General features: G+C 43.6%; 1 protein-coding gene and 1 long non-coding RNA gene across 2 annotated transcripts in view; one reads left to right on the forward strand and one right to left on the reverse strand.

Moving 5' to 3' along the window:
- LOC137157959 (uncharacterized) overlaps positions 1–12968 on the reverse strand; it is a 37034-nt gene extending 24066 nt beyond the window's left edge. Inside the window, exons 1-2 of the long non-coding RNA XR_010921262.1 lie at positions 12713–12968; positions 11551–11707 (exon numbers count right to left, since the gene is read on the reverse strand). This is a non-coding gene — a long non-coding RNA (uncharacterized lncRNA). The remainder of the gene's footprint in view (positions 1–11550; positions 11708–12712) is intronic.
- Positions 11934–14214, forward strand: LOC137157958 (cocaine- and amphetamine-regulated transcript protein-like). The gene is made up of 3 exons (XM_067555386.1): positions 11934–12445; positions 12606–12689; positions 13144–14214. The coding sequence occupies exons 1-3, from the start codon at positions 12305–12307 to the stop codon at positions 13249–13251; spliced, it is 333 nt and encodes a 110-aa protein (XP_067411487.1). The 5' UTR covers positions 11934–12304; the 3' UTR covers positions 13252–14214.
- Positions 14215–16905: the final 2691 nt, after the last annotated feature.

Raw genomic sequence — 16905 nt, forward strand, 5'->3', positions numbered from 1 at the left:
TTGTGGGACAGTTGAAAACAGCTGATATTATGGGTGGAACTGGTATCAATGTCTATAGGTAAAGATCCCCAATACTTCCCATTATAAGATCTAGTTTTCAGTTGTTTATAACTGTCAGGGCTGAAATTTTCCATGCCCAATGTCTGGCAAAGACTGAATTTTATGCTCCTTTATGGAAGTTTCAGCTAAAATGATTTAGCTGTTTCTGAAAACAAGATCAGAGAAAGATACATTGCCTTGCTTATGTTAAATAATTCTTACAATCATTTAGTTGAGAAGTTCTAGCACCTCTGTGCTTTGGAGCAGAGACTTGACAGAGGAGCCATTTTTGTAACAAGGATGTGCATTTTGTCATCCCTGTGAAAAATCAGGACTAGGTCTGGCCATACTAAAAGTCTCTAGAAATCTCAATTTTCACATGCTCAGTAGCGACTTGGAGTTTGGCAGCTAAATTCTCTGAAGATGTCATTTGTAGTGGGGCTGGAGTGGCTGAGCAGAACTTTCCCTGCAATTGTTCCTTCCAACTACCAGAGGCTGCTGTGGCCCCAGGCACAGACACAGAGCAGGGAAACGGTCTCTCCTGTGCTCTCAATAATCCCCCTTCTGGCCCCAAAGAGGAGCAGAGAGGGTTGCAAGAACTGCAGCATCATCAGATTTTGCAGTGGTTTTGCTGTGATGGGATTTTGGCTGGGTCTGGGGCCCAGCTGGTGATGATGCCAGAAGCATCAGCCCACTAGCAAATTTGAATCCTGGCTGGGGAAAACCACTCTGATAGGCTGCCTGCCTCACTTGCCCGCCTCTTGGGACAAAGCAAGCAATCAGAGCAGCTGCAGGAAAATCTATTGCTTTCTCTCCCCTCAGCAACCCAAAGCCCTTCTCATAGGAGTGGAGGAGGAAGAGTAGAAAGAACCTGGCAGCTCAGGGGGATTCTGCTCTCTTCCCGTGCCCTGAGTAATAGGAGCATGGAATGGTTTCTCTGTTCCTCCTTCCCTGAAATAACATCAGGCCTTTGAAGGGCAGACAAGGATGAAGATATCTTGAGGCTGCCCTCCTCCAAATCTGGAAGAGGGGAAGGGATGCCACTTCAGCCTCTCAGCCATGGGAGAGGGGGTGAAGAACCCCAGAAGGAGTAGAGGCAAGGCTAGGGCAGTGACAGCTCATGACTCTTTTTACAGGTGAGGCACAAATCTCAAAACAGTTATTTCCATCCCTGCCCAATATATAATTTAATAACTATTAAAAGCTTACCTTATTTATAGTAATGAAGCAGCAGCAGATAGACCCAGGAAATGGAACTGCCACTGGCGGTGGCTCTTTGTGCATGCACCCAGGGCCTACCCCATGAAGGAGGGTGCTGGGGAGGCACAGGGCACAGGATCCATCCCTGCTCCCTGCAAACTCCTGCAGTCTGGATTTAACTGCTACAATCCTGTCATAGCCTCACCAAACAGTGGTTACCACAGCAATACCCTTATAGAGTGACTCCTGGGGGTGGTAAAATAAAATTGCCATGGTATTAAGGCAGCTTCTTGAGACATTATTAGCTATAGAGCCTCACACAGCACTACATTCTTCTTCTGGCATAAATCTATCTCGCAAAAGGCAGTATCTAGGCCAACGTAAGAATTCTTAACCTAGCTGCATTTACAGAATGGCTTAGGTTGATCTACCTAAATCATATAAGGCGTGACATTTTTCACAGTCCTGAGCAATGTAGCTCGGTTGACCTAGGTGTTAGATGTAGACCAGGCCTGAGAGGACAACTTAGATCCAACAGCCTACATTTTCTACTTCTAAATTTCATCCCATTTACCCATGTATCACCCCTTTGACAATTTTTCTTTCTTACTGGAATTTTCACACTTCAGATACTTGCAGACAACTATGTTGCCTTTCTCCTTAGTCCCCATTTATTCAGGCTAAACATATTTAACTTTGCATCTCAGTTCCTTCCAACTCCTATTCATTTCCATTACTCTGCTCTAATTTTCCTCCAACTTATCTAAGGCCTAGTCTACACACAAAACTTAGGTCGACCTAGCTACATCACTAAGGGCTGTGATAATTTTTACACCGTGTATGACATAGTTAAATGACCTAACTCCCAAAGCAGACACAGCATTGCCAACCTGAACCGGGGGAAAAATACTTCCTGACCCCAAATCTGGTGATCAGTGAGACCTTGAGCATGTGACCATCTCCAGGTATGTGGGGGTCCAAGGAAAAGGCCCCTCAAACTAATAAAGAGTTTCTACAGAAATATGTTATCAATCACCTACTTTTGTTTATAAGGGACACTTGTTATTGCAGATGTTTTCTGTAATGGACTGAGTGACTGATAAGGGATATTTGTTATTATAGATGGGTTCTGTAATGGATGAAATAATGTTCCACTGTAAGGTGTTTAAGTCATAAAGAACTGTCTGTTGTCACAACTGCTAGTAATAAGGCCCAGATTAGCAATTTATTTTTGCTCATCAATCAGGTAAACTGAGAATCAAAGAAATTCCATTAATAATTAGGAACACAGAATACGTGTGTAGGAAGGTGCGGTGGCCTTCCTCCGAACCTGGGCCCGAGGAAGGGCCGCAAGGACCAGACGCGGTCCTACATGTGGTAGAATTAATCGTGGGAAATACTTTTCCCTCCAAAAAGGATTTTCTTTATCTCACCCCTTCTAAAAGATCAAAGTCTCAGGAATTATGGTGGGGAGTCCAGAATGCCATCATACCATTGGTTACAAACGAGAGAGACACTGAAGTCATCTCTTTGCCTTGCACCAAGGGTGGTAAGGTATCTGTTCTTTCTGTATTCCTTTTAATGCTGTATGAAGCTCTGATCGATAATCTTTGATTAAATAATTCCATTTGTGCCAGTTATTTGACGATCTCAAATCATTATTAACTTCAAACATGCAACAATGTAATAAGTGTCTATACTACAGTGCTACAGCAGTGTAGTTGCAGCTATAGTGTAGACATAGAGACAGCCTACATATTTTTGTACTGAGCTGCCCAGAATGGCATGCAGGACTCCAAACGCAGTTACATCAGTTCAATATAACAAGGGACTACCACCCCTGACTCTCTGTCATGAGAGCCCTGTGTATACAGCCACAAGTCACACTGGGTTTTTGAGGTGCTATTGGCTACCATATCACTACTAAGCTCATATCTAATTTAATATCCCACACATTTCTAGCCTCATGTCAGTATTTCCAGTGGAAATATGAACTGCTTAATATAAGTCCCATTTATCTTTTACTTTCTTTCCTATTCAGGGATATCTTTCCCCTGCCCTGCTCCCCCACCATTTTGTTTGGGGCTCCTTGTATTGTGTTGTTGTTTTTTTTTAAATGACCAAGGGCATCCCAAGCCTTGGAGGGTGACAGAGTGTCCTTTGGTAAGGAGATTTTAAATTAAGATAGGAAGTGCCCTGTTGGCCTCTTTTCTGTCTATATTGTAGTTCTAAAGCTCTCCACACTGCAGTATTTAGTTGTGAGCATAACTCACATGTTTGGGATTTTACTCTTAGAACATCAGACACATATGAAGACACATCTGAGCTCACCCTCCCTAATTCAATTTTAGGGCATACAAAAGGCTGAACAACATTATATAAGTTGTCAATTAAAGACAACAAGGCAAAGAATTAAAAGGAGGGATGGTGGGAGGAGGGAAGAATTCAGTAATAAAAACATAATGAAAATGAGAGAAACATAAAAGGGATATTTTTTCCCTAGGTACTTTTTTGTCATACTGACGCAGACCAGAGGCTGACATGAGGCAACTAGCTCCAGTCTCTTGTGCTGGAGTGTGATCAGAAAAGCCGGGGGCAGATAGAGAAAGGAAATTGCTCATATGGGTATTGTTATATAGGAAAACACCAAAGCCCGGCAACATTTTATAATGTTTTTTGTTATTGTTTTAAATAGCAAATGAGTCAGACATAAAATGAAAAGGTTAATTACAGCTTCCATTGGAGGAACATGACAGATAAGTAATTAATAGGTTGACATTTCTCATAGCAGGCAGAAAGAACATCTGTAATTCTAGCATTGATAACAAGCTCTTATTATTTACTGACTACAGGGACCAAAAGATGAAAAAAATACATTCTCTACCCAAGCTTTAGATGTAAATCTTCTCACAAGTGATGTATTGGATTTATACATTTTTAAAATATTTCAGCTAAGATGTTTATCAGAAATTCAAATCTCTAACTATTTCACCATGTTGGGACTCTTCCATGATATTTTATTATTGAAAAAACAGGGTTAAAAAGATTCTTGAAGTGAAAAAGTATCTTCCAGTAAATGTGTTTTTTCAGGAGCGTGATATCCGCATATTCACACTTGGGCTGAGCTTCAGGAATATTTTATAAAATACCTTGTGAGCACCTTGTAGCAGCTATGATTGTGAGTCGTTGTACACCCCTTACTTATCACAATTCCTTTCACTAACTCATAGAATCATAAAGATTAGGGTTGGTAGGGACCTCAGGAGGTCATCTAGTCCAACCACCTGTTCAGAGCAGGACCTACCCCAACTAAGCCATCCTGTAGTAGAAAGTAAGACCCTGAAACATAAGGCCTATCATAATTGGCCAGATATGAGGCCTGAGGGCTAGCTGAGGCCAGGTATAAGGCCTGAGCTAAAATAATGGTCAAGTCTGTTATAAAGCAAAGTTAGCAGAAGCCATGCTATGAATGCTGGCAGGCTCACAGTAACTAGCAAGAACGGAGCTGGTATAACAAACAAACATACATTCCAAAGAAGTACTAGGCACAAGCACATTCCAGAAAGGTACCAGGACATCCTAATACCCCAGAGATAACGAGGGCTCACTGACCTCCTCAAATGACACTAGAATGGATAGAAATGTCTTGTTAATATGATCATAGAATCATAGAATATTAGAGTTGGAAGGGACCTCAGGAGGTCATCTAGTCCAACCCCCTGCTCAAAGCAGGACTAACCTCAGCTATATCATCCCAGCCAGGGCTTTGTCAAGCCTCAGCTTAAAAACCTCTAAGGATGGAGATTCCACCACCTCCCTAGGTAACCCATTCCAGTGCTTCACCACCCTCCTAGTGAAAAACTTTTTCCTAATGTCCAACCTAGACCTCCCCAACTGCAACTTGAGACCGTTGCTCCTTGTTCTGTCAACTGCCACCACCGAGAACAGCCTAGCCCCATCCTCCCTGGAACCCCCTTTCAGGTTGTTAAAGGCCGCTATCAAATCCCCCCTCATTCTTCTCTTTTGAAGACTAAACAAGCCCAGTTCCCTCAGCCTTTCCTCATAAGTCCTGTGCTCCAGCCCCCTAATCATTTTTGTTGCCCTCCGCTGGACTCTCTCCAACTTGTCCACATCCTTTTTGTAGTGGGGGGCCCAAAACTGGACACAATATTCTAAATGCGGCCTCACCAATGCCGAACAGATGATGAACGGAGATATTTTGACCAAAGTACAAGGTAATGGGTGGTATCTTACCACACCAAAGGTGGTATCTGCCATGTCAGGAGGTGGCAACTACACACATCAGAGAAGCAATATGCAACTTGTTTGCATCAACGTATAAAAGAGGATCTCAGAGGAAACATCTTTGTATGGCCAAGTGGGGAACAGAAAGTCCCGCCATTTACTGAGCTGGTCCATGGTCAGGGGAACACAATATTGTGTACTTGTAGCATGTATAAGGCACTTTCTGCTGTGCTCGTTTGGCAATAAACCTGGCCGGGTGCCTTCGTTGCTCAGCGGATCTGTGGTCATGTCGAATTACTTGATCGTGAGGTGGTGTCTCAGTTGCCTGCACAGAGCTGGGACAGCATGCACACGGGCGAGTACACACACGCAGCCAACTACTAACAACACATCCCAGCCAGGGCTTTGTCAAGCCGCACCTTAAAATCTTTAAGGATGGAAATTCCATCACGTCCCTAGGTAATCCATTCCAGTGCTTCACCACTCTCCTAATGAAAATTTTTTTTCTGAATATCCAAACTAGACCTCCCCCACTGCAACTTGAGACCATTGCTCTGTCATCTACTACCACTGAGAACAGCCGAGTTCCATCCTTCTTGGAACCCCCTTTCAGGTACTTAAAGGCTGCTATTAAATCCCTCCTCACTCTTCTCTCATGCAGACTAAACAAACCTAGTTCCCTCAACCTCTCCTCATAAGTCATGTGCTCCAGCGCCCTAATCATTTTTGTTGCCTTCTGCTGACTCTTTCCAATATGTCCACATCCTTTCTGTAATGGGGGGCCCAAAACTGGACATAATACTCCGAAGGTGGCCTCACCAGTGCCGAATAGAGGGGAATAATCACTTCCCTCAATCCGCTGGCAATGCTCCTACTAATGCAGCCCAATATTTCATTAGCCCTCTTGGAAACAAGGACACACTGTTGACTCATATCCAGCTTTTTGTCCACTGTAACCCCCAGGTCCTTTTCTGCACAACTGCTGCCTAGCCAGTCTGTCCTCAGTCTGTAGCAGTGCATGAGATTCTTCCATCCTAAGTGCAGGACTCCGCACTTGTCCTTGTTGAATCTCATCATATTTCTTTTGACCCAATCCTCTAATTTGTCTAAATCACTCTGTATCCTATCCCTGCCCTCCAACATATCTACCATGTCCCCAAGCTTAGTAAAATTCTAAATGGTTTGGAGAGACTCTTCCATCTTTACTGGAGAAATGAGAAATCTGGTGAAAAATCAAGTGGGAGGGATAAAGGTTTGCAAAATTGAGCAGCTGATGTGAGGTTTGTCTGCATGCTGTAGGTTGCTGAGCTCGACAGTCCTTTCTGACACAGAATGGTTCTCCAGAAGATTAAAATCAAAATCCTTTAGGCTCAAATGCCAAGACAGGGTCCAGATGATTGTGTTCAGAATTCATAATCCAAGAAGGGAAAAATGTAGATTCTGTTTCCCAGTCACTTGGATTCCACTTTGTTTGGCTTTTCAAGAGTATCCTGTCTCTGATGGTGTTCAGACAAGACCTTCAGGAACTATGTATAGAACAGGGCAATTTTGGAGTGATCCACCCCTATCTTCCACTCTCCACTTCTGGCAGAAGGTTAGGGTGATCTGAAGCATGGGGTTTCATCCTTGACCATCTTGGTTAATAATAATTGATGGACCTATCCTCCATGAATTTATCTAGTTCTTTTTTAAACCCATTTATACTTTTGACCACCATAACATCCCATGGCAATGAATTCCATGGGTTAATTTTACGTTGTGTGAAAAAGTACTTCTTTTTGTATTAAACCTGTTGCCTATTAATTTAAACAGGTGACCTCTGTTTTTTGTATTGTGAGAAAGTGTAAACAACACTTCTCTATTCACTTTTTCCACACTGTAATGGGGTGCTGCTCACCTTATGCGAGCCCCCTAGCTGGATGTGCATGTGTCTGCACTCTTCTCAGCTTGTGCTGCTTGTGGGCCCACTATTGGTCATTCTGGTCTTCTCAGATGTGTGTTACATGACTCAGCCCTCTGGCCAAGTCACACACAATCTGTAGGTGTCCCAACAAACAGATCCCTTCCTGGGTACAAGTCCCACAGGGCCCTTCTGGTGCCCTCAACAAAGTCTTCGTCTGCAGCCCTGTCCCTGGGCTAGCTTTCAACTAGTCCGTCCTCAACTAGGGCCTATCATCGGACCCTCAGTTACCAATGTTTGGAGCCTTGTCCTGGGCTAGCTTTCAATTGTTTCTCAACCCTGGTATGGGGCTGTGCCCCCAGGGCTTCCTCCATGGAGACTCTTCCTCTTTGCTGGGTGGTCTCTGACCCCAACTCACTAGCTGAGTCACTCTTCACATTGGTCCCCTTCTGGGGATGTATCAGAGTCCACAATGCTGACCCTCATCAGGATCTTCAGCCCCTTTCTCTGGGCCTGTTAAACTCCCCTCTCTAGAGTTAGGCCACTCCACCTGTGACCAGTGGGGTGGCTGGGGCCCACCCACTATTCTGGGTCCCAACCCAGGTACCCTATAAATAGCAACTGCCTGGTGCTTCTCTTTAAGTCTGCTGCCACTGCTACTGTTCCTTGGTCCATTTCCTGTGCAGCCCTTTCACCTTTGGCTACAACCTTACCTCAGGGTTCTTCCAGCAGCCAGCCAGGAGTTTCTTCTCACTTCCCCAGTCCCTGCCAGCAACTTTCTGTCCCTGGTTCTGCAGCTCCTTTAGTCAGCCAGGAGCACCACCCCTGCTCCTCTAGCTCCAGACAGCAACTGAAGTTATAGTCCTGCAGCCCCTTTTATATGAGCCTGCTGGGCCTGGATTGGCTGTTTCCCTGTAGCCTCTCCCTGATTGGCTGCTCCCTTGCAGCTCCTCTCTAGGCTGCCCAGAGGACTCACCTCTACTGCTCTCTTTTTGAGTCAGGAGGCCTTCAGCAGGGAGCCTTGGAGCCTGATATACCCCATCACACACACCTTTCATGATTATATAGACCTCTATCATATCCCCTTTTAGTAGTCACTTTTCTAAGATGAATAGCCCCAATCTTTTTAGTCTCTTCTTGTAAGGAAAATGATCCATACCCCTGATCATTTTTTGCTTCCTTTCTCTAAATCTTTTCCAGTTCCACTATATCCTTTTTGAGATGGGACTATCAGAAATCAACACAGTATTCAAGGTATGGGTACACCATACACTCATATAGTGGAATTATATTTTCTGTCTTATTTTCTATCCCTTTCCTAATATTTCCTATCATTCTGTTAGCCTTTTTTACCACTGCTGCGCACTGAGCTGAAGTTTTCAGGGAACTATCCACAATGACTCTTTTTTTTTGCAAACTCCATCTAATTCCAATGAAGAGAATTGAAAAGATTTTAAAAATCATAATAAAATTATAACAAATAATCATTTTTGTTTAGCGACAATGTTGATAAACAAAAAGTTGGTGCAATAAATGTCCAAGATACCAGCCTGGGATTATCTGCCCCAAAATTGAAGGGGACCTTAATGTTTGTTTTTATAAATAATCCCCACATACTGAGTTTAGGACTAATCTGTTCTTCCTGGGGAAAACCTCATCCACACGTAAAATAATAAATTAACTTCTAAATTGCAATTATTTCTAAACTGCTATTTCCTGCCCAAGGAGTTGATGCATTTGTGTCAATTAATTGAATGTTTGAAACTCAGTGGGCTGTCACTATGCATTAAAAATCTTGACAGTGATACTCAGTGGGATGCTGGACAACACTTAGACCTTGGATGTAGCCCAGGGCTGTGAAACCCTGCAACACACTAAGCAGCAGTGGATTTGTAAATCTCAATAGCCATTGTTTGTTTAATCAGATCAATAGGAAAAGACTGACAGAGGATCAACCCAAACCACATGAGGAAGAGAAGTTACCTCTCTGTTAGCTGCTCAATTTTAAATACTTTGCTGTTGTCCATTCAGGTCTTAGATCAACTTCAAGTTCCCATGAAAAATCAGACACATCACAAGAAAATCAGTGCCGAATATGAAGAGAGGAAAAACTGAGAGGTAGCATCCCACTAACATGTCTATTAAGACATTTACTCATTTGCGAGTGATTGCCTACTACTACTATCAAGACAGCTGGCTCCTTCCCCAATGCCTACAATAAATATATTTATTCATAAAAAATAGTTACTTCCACCTCTGGATTTTCTTGTGTGTCCATCTTCTCTGTCTCTGTTTTAGACTAAGCTCTTTGGGGCAGGGACTGTCTATTTTTGTGTAGAATGCAGTGTCGAGCACATTGCGAGCCCTAAGTACTGTATTCATAGAATCATAGAAGATTAGGTTTGGAAGGGACCTCAGGAGGTCATCTAGTCCAACTCCCTATTCAAAACTGGATCAACTACAACTAAATCATCCCAGCCAGGGATTAAAAATCTCTTAAGACTTTAAAAATCTCTAAGGATGGAGATTCCACCACCTCCTTAGATAATCCATTCCAGTGCTTCACCACCCTCCTTCTGAAAAAGTTTTTCCTAATATCCTACATAGACCTCCCCCACTGCAACTTGAGACCATTGCTCCTAGTTCTGCCACCTATTACCACTGAAAACATCCTAGTTCCATCCTCCCTGGAACCCCCTCTCAGGAAGTTAAAGGCTGTTATCAAATCCCCCCTCCTTCTTTTTGCAGACTAAACAAGCTACTTCCCCTAGCCTCTCTTCATAAGTCATGTGCTCCAGCCCCCTAATCATTTTTGTTACCCTCTGCTGAACTCTTTCCAATTTGTCCACATCCTTTCTGTAATGGGGGGCCCAAAACTGGACACAGTACTCCAAATGAGGCCTCATCAGTGCCGAATAGAGGGGAATAATCACTTCCCGCAAGCTGCTTGCAATGCTCCTACTAATGCAGCCCAATATGCCTTTAGCTTCTTGGCAACAAGGGCACACTGCTGACTCATATCCAGCTTCTTATCCACTGTAACCCCCAGATCCTTTTCTGTAGCACTACTGCATAGCCCGTTGGGCCCCAGTCTGTAGCTGTGCATGGGATTCTTCTGTCCTAAGTACAGGACTCTGCACTTGTCCTTGTTGGCCTCAACAGATTTCTTTTGGCCAAATCCTCAAATTTGTCTTGGTCACTCTGTTTCCTATCCCTGCCCTCCAGTGTATCTACCACTCCCCTCCCAGCTTAGTGTCATTTGCAAACTTGCTGAGGGTGAAATCCACCCCATCCTCCACATCATTAATGAAGATGTTGAACAAAACTGGCCCCAGCACTGACCCCTAGGGCACTGTGCTTGTTACCAGCTGCCAACTAGATACTGAGCCGTTGATGACTATCTGTTGAGCCCGATGATCTAGACAGCTTTCTATCCACATTATAGTCCATTCATCCAACCCATACTTCCTTAACTTGCTGATAAGAATACTGTGGGAGACTGTATCAAAATCTTTGCTAAAGTCACAGTGTGGTCTGGTAAATGAATTCAACTAGCAACAATGTGTAATTGTTCAGTTATATTATGTTCAGTTACATTACAATATTTCAGTTCCTAGTCAAGGTGATACTTTCCTTCATGTACCACTTCCTTAGTCTCTCTTATATGATAGAAAATCCAGGCACAGTTACCAACAAATAAGGTTCCAAAGCGCAGCTCTCCTCAAAATAAGTAGAGCACAGCTCTGCACAGAGGGCCATCACAGGGCCTCAGACTGAAGTGGTGCCTATGTAAATCCCCAAAATATGACTTAAGTAGGACTGAAGCAGTGACTAGGCCTTGGTTGTGGCCCGCAGAACAGGGGTGACTTTCACCTATTATCAGCTTTGTCTGTGATGCTTATGAATAACTGGAGAATAAGAAACCAGCATGTCCCTCTATTAGGAAAAACAAACAAAACACGGAAAAAGGAATTTACATCAGATCCTAGAAGTTCAAGAGATGTTTGCAGGACAATTAGCTTAAATTCACCAGCTACTCACCTCCATTCAAGAGCAGTTTACCAAAGCCACCATGTTCCTATTTCTCAGGTCACCTAGTAACCAGAACTTGTTTCATATACCCTCAGACTCCTTGACACTCAGAGGAAAGACTGCAAATAGGTTACCTTTGGAGTAATCTGCATGGCTAGTAGGATCCTGCCCTGCACAGATGAACTATGCTGGTCTCTCTGTAACCCAACAGGTAACTGAGGGGGTCCTTCTCTCTGATGGGAGGGGCTGTTGCTGCTTGTACAGGTCAGTTTCTGATCCCCTGGATTTCCTCTAGAAAACGAAAATAAAAAATCTAAAGTTGCTTTGAGCTCTGTATGAAAATAAAGCAGATCCATCTGAACTGCCCTGGCCTCACCTGCTCTCTCTCTCTCCACCCCCCGTGAAATCCTGGCCCCAGTGACGGCAATGGCACAACTCCCATTGACTGTAACCGGCTCACCATTTTACCCAGGTGTGTACGAGCCCTGACGCAGAGTCAGAGCTTCCCTCACAGCAACTGACACTTACTGGCTGGAAAGCAGCAGCCGCAATATTGACGGCTCTGAGGCCCCCAGCCAGCGATCGCACTCTTCCCCGTCCTGCCCTGGGGCCCTCGCACCTGCGGAGGGCGATAGCAGGACTAGGATCTCGCAGGACTGAGCCCGGAGCGGCCGGAGTTTCCCTCCGGGGACAGGACCTTTGCCTTGCCATGCAGGGCGGGGTGACCAGCCCGCGAGACCAGGAACGATCGGGGCTGCCTCCTCCGAGCTCTCTGGCGGCTCTCAGACCAGCGCCCATCTGGGCGTCACTGCGGGGAGGAGCCGGACAGCTAAATAAAGGCTCAGAGCGGAGCTAGCACAACCCGAGCCTGGACGGAGCTGCAGCACCATGGACAGTCCCGGGCGGCTGCTGCTGGCCGCCGGCTGCTGGCTGCTGCTGATGCCGCCGCCCGGGGGCTGGGGGCTGGAGACCAGGGCGCTCCACAGCTTTTACCCGCAGGAGTCCCCTCCATCCAGTGAGAAGGAGTTGGTGAGTGCCAGCCCGAGGGGGCGGGCAGGGCAGAGCAGCATGCCAACACCAGTTTGCAGGCAGGAGGGGCTGGGGTCGGCAGCGCCGGTGGGAAGGGGTCGCGGGGTCCTCAACCCAGCTGCCTGCTCCGAACCCACCAGAACCCTCTTGTGTGTTGCAGCTCGGGGCTCTGCAAGAGGTTCTGGAGAAGCTGCAGAACAAGAGGATTCCACCCTGGGGCAAGAAACCGGGACAAGTGCCAGCGGTAAGGTCTGTCAGACAACGCACTTTGCAGCTCTGGGCACGCCGTCCTGTGCTCCCTTGAGCGCTTCTCAGAGCGTCCCTCGGCACTCTCCTTCCAGAGTCCAGGGAAGCCGGCACTCCCGGGGCGGCTCCTATCCTGAGCGCACGCTCCGCGTCTCTCTGCTTTCTTACAGCGAATTAGCTCACTTCCCATTACCGAAAGTAGGTCAGAGATTGAATGGGGCACGGCCCCTGAATGCGCTTCTCCCGCCACAGCGGGGTCCTTCAGCACAGGAGTCAAACCATGGGGGAGAAAGGGCCTGGCATCCAATTATGAGGAGTTCTAAATAATTAGATTACAAAGACAGGTATTGAGGAGAGTGAATTATGCTGAGGCCAAAGACAGGAAAGGGGCATTTCACCAACACTAAACGCCAGTCGCTAAGAAACTTTATTGCCTTTCTACTCTGCTGCAGTGCGAGGTTGGGGAGCTATGCGCCGTTAGAAAAGCCTCCAGAATTGGAAAGCTGTGCAACTGCCCCAGACGTGCCACCTGCAACTTTTTTCTGCTGAAATGCTTGTAAACCTCAAGGGAAACCTCCAGGAGCAAAGATGATAAAAGAAATCAAATCCTGTTGAACTGTGCTTGACATTCACTACTTGGTCTTTGTTGTTGTGTTTTCTCTGTTTAGTTAATAATCTATCCATGTAAAACATTTTTTATCTCCTTTGTAAAATATTTCTTCTCCCTCTGTATTTGTTCTCAGATTAGAAGTGAAGACCACAAAGTTAAGGCTTCACAACACTTATTAAAGCTCAAAACATAATAATTTAACGGAAAACTAAAATATTTTACATAGATATTATGTGGTTTTTTTAAAGGAATGAGTCCAAATATTTACCAGAATAATCCCAATGTAATCATGTAACTGAATAGGATGGCAGAACATCATTTACAATTTAACCATTATAATAGGGGAGCAAAAGCAAATCCTGTGTTTGCATTGCTTAGAACTTTCCATTATAATTTTTTCTTACAATTTTTGGAAGAGCTGTAATGCCTCTTTATTTTCAGCACAAACTTGAAACTTGGGTGGGTGCTATTAGAATGGTAGCATTAGGTATATACTCGAGGATGCAGAATTAGAGTTCCACAGGCAACTTTGATTCTGGCATTTCCTAACTTTGGAGTGTTTGACTTTGCAACCTTATAACAATTTTTTAATATAGGGTTTGTTTGCTTTGGTAAATTGTATGTAATAAAATGGAAAAAGATTTCAAAAGAGAAAATTTGTAACTGGAAGGAAATGAAGCAGAACTGAACATAAATTCACAGATTTTAAAGCTAGAAGAGAACATTATGATAATCTAGCCTGACCTCTTGCATAACACAGACAATAGAATTTCACCAAGTCCTTCCCACATCAAGCCCATAACTTCTTGAACTGAAGTATATATTTTAGAAGTGCATCCAATTTGATATAAAGGAATCCAATCCATTCCTAGGTAAATTGTTCCAATGGTTCTAATTATTCCCACTGTTAAAAGTTTGTGCCTTATTTCTAGTCTGAATTACTCTAGTTTCAGTTTCCAACCATTGGATTTTGTTATGCCTTTTGTAGGAGTAAGGAGTTAAAAGCTGGACAAATGATCAGGCCTAAGTTACGAGGAACAGGGTCAAGGCACGGGCAAACCTTGTTTCTGCTAATTATCCCTCTTCTTTTCTTCCCTTCCTGGCCATCTGTACAGGGGATGAGACTAAGGCTAACTATCGCAACTCCTGCACAAGGCCTTTGGTGGGAACAGAGTATTATCTTCTTTCCCTCCCTTGCATATTGTATATTTTAAAGAATGTTAGTAAGTTTCAAGGTAATGTGCCTGTGCTCTATGCAATATCCTGTAAACAACAAACAGGGGCGGGTATAATTGCATTCATTATGTAGTTGTTCATATGCATTTTATAGGTGTCAATGTAATCAAATCAGGGTCTATGGGGAGTTGCTAAAAATGTATACAGTTATATATTCTTATGGATAAAAGGATTGTAAAATAACCCCCTCGTTGCTCACTTGCGGTGTCGAGGTGGAACAAGCAGGCAATAAAGGGTTCCGTCTCCCCAATCCACCCCCGGGACAACCTGTTTGGTTATTTCTAATACCTTTGTCTGCCAAACTAAAGAGCCCCCTGCTATCAGAAATCTTCTTCCTGACATGCATTGCATCTCAGGTCAGTGAGGACTGATAAAATATCATGTGTTTTACTGAAGAATGCTATTGTATGTTTGTTTCTGCTTGCAGGTGATATTTGTATTTGATTTATCTAGAGTAAAGATGTATCATTTCACTGCATAAGATGCCCTTAGATCAACTATTAAGCCATCAGCCTCTTTCGGGTTGAAGCTATCTTGATTTACAGTACAATCAATGTTATAATTTAATGTAGATGATATTTGAATTCAGGTTATTAGTTTAATCACACCTTTGGGTCCACAAGTTATGAGAGCAAAATGGGTCTGATCCAAACCCCACTGTAATCAAGGGAGAAACTTCCATTGATTTCAGTGGTACAGGATAAAGCCCTATAATCATAAACTAAGTGAATACATATATGAATTATAACTTGGTAGGGGCATAAAACTCTACACAGTAGTTTCACTGATCCAACATTGTAATATAACATCTCTGCCAGTGATGAACAGCAAGTGCCTAGGCAAAATCCCCCAATCCTTACTCAGGCAAAATTACAACGTTAGTGGAAGTTTTGTCAGCATAAAGACATATGGTTTGCTTCCCTAATATATGTAGCCTGATGGAATACCAGTGATGACTCCAGAATCATGTCTAAAATTGGTTGTGTGTGTGTGTGTGTGTGTGTGTGTGTGTGTGTGTGTGTGTGTGTGTGTGTGTGTGTGTGTGTGTGTGTGTGTGTGTGTGTGTGTGTGTGTGTGTGTGTGTGTGTGTGTGTGTGTGAGAGAGAGAGAGAATGCTTCTATGTAACAATGATGTCCCACGCTTGGGCCCTACTCATCAGACTGGAAATAAAGTGTCAGACTGGAAATAAGGCAAAAACATGTAATAGTGAGAGTAATTAACTATTGAAACAATTGACCAAAGGTCATGGTGGATTCTCCATCACTGACAATTTTTAAATCGGGATTGGATTTTTTTTTAAAGCTGTGCGCTAGGAATTATTTTGGAGTTCTGTGGTTACAGTGGTCCCTTCTACCCTTTGAAACTATGAATCTGTGAACTGAGTGTGTGAGTTTCTAGTGGAGTCCTATGTGGAATGGTTCTTGGCCCTAAGCTATTTAACATTTTTAAGTGACCTGGACAAAAACATAAAATCATTATTGATAAAATTTGCTGATGACTCAGATATTGGGAGTGGTAACTAATGAAGAGAACAGATCACTGATACAGACTGATCTGGATGGCTTGGTAAGCTGGGCACAAGCAAACAATATGTATTTTAGTATAGTATAAAGACATACATCAGAACGTAAGCTATTCTTACAGGAAGGGGAACTCTATTCTGGCAAGCTGTGACTCTGAAAAGAACGTTGGGGGTCATGATTCATAATCAGTCGAACATGAGCTCTCAGTGTGATGCTGTAGCCAAAAGGGCTAAAGTGATTCTTGGGTGTATAAATGGAAATATCAAGTAGGAGTAAAGAAATTATATTATCTTTGTATCTGTCACTGGTGTAACTGCTATTGGAATAGTGTGTCCAGTTGGTGTACACAATAAAGAAGGATGTTTATAAATTGGAGAGGGTTCAAAGAAGAGCCACAAGAATGATTAAAGGACTGGAAAACACCCTTACGGTGAAAGAATCAAGGAAATCAATCTCTTTATCTCAACAAAGAGAAGGTTAATGGGTACCTTGAGCACAGTCTGTAAATACCTAAATGGGGAACAGAAATTTGATAATAAAGTGCTCTTCAGTCTAGCAGAGAAAGGTATAACAAGACCAGTGGATGGGGGTTAAACCTAGGCAAATAAAGACTAGATATAAGGTGGAAACAAAGTGGATGAAGTAATATATTTTATTGGACCAACTTCTCCTGGTAAAAGAGACAAACTTTTGAGCTACACAGAGCTCTTCTTCAAATCAACAACACTAGAAATAAGGCACACATTTTTAACAGTGAGGGTGATTAACCATTGGAACAACTTACCAAGGGTGGTGATGGATTCTCCATCACTGTAAATTTTAAATAAAAAATTTAATTCTAGAA

The sequence above is a fragment of the Emydura macquarii genome, unplaced genomic scaffold (genome assembly GCF_026122565.2).
Source record: "Emydura macquarii macquarii isolate MOO-44397 ecotype Brisbane River unplaced genomic scaffold, CSIRO-AGI_Emac_v2 contig_1644, whole genome shotgun sequence".
NCBI lineage: Eukaryota > Metazoa > Chordata > Testudines > Chelidae > Emydura > Emydura macquarii.

Excerpts from the sequence above, each read along its gene's own strand:
- LOC137157958 (XM_067555386.1), top strand. The coding sequence starts at position 12,305 with ATGGACAGTCCCGGGCGGCTGCTGCTGGCCGCCGGCTGCTGGCTGCTG. Across the intron at positions 12,446-12,605 it reads CATCCAGTGAGAAGGAGTTG|CTCGGGGCTCTGCAAGAGGT; the intron begins GTGAGTGCCAGC and ends TGTGTGTTGCAG. Across the intron at positions 12,690-13,143 it reads AACCGGGACAAGTGCCAGCG|TGCGAGGTTGGGGAGCTATG; the intron begins GTAAGGTCTGTC and ends ACTCTGCTGCAG.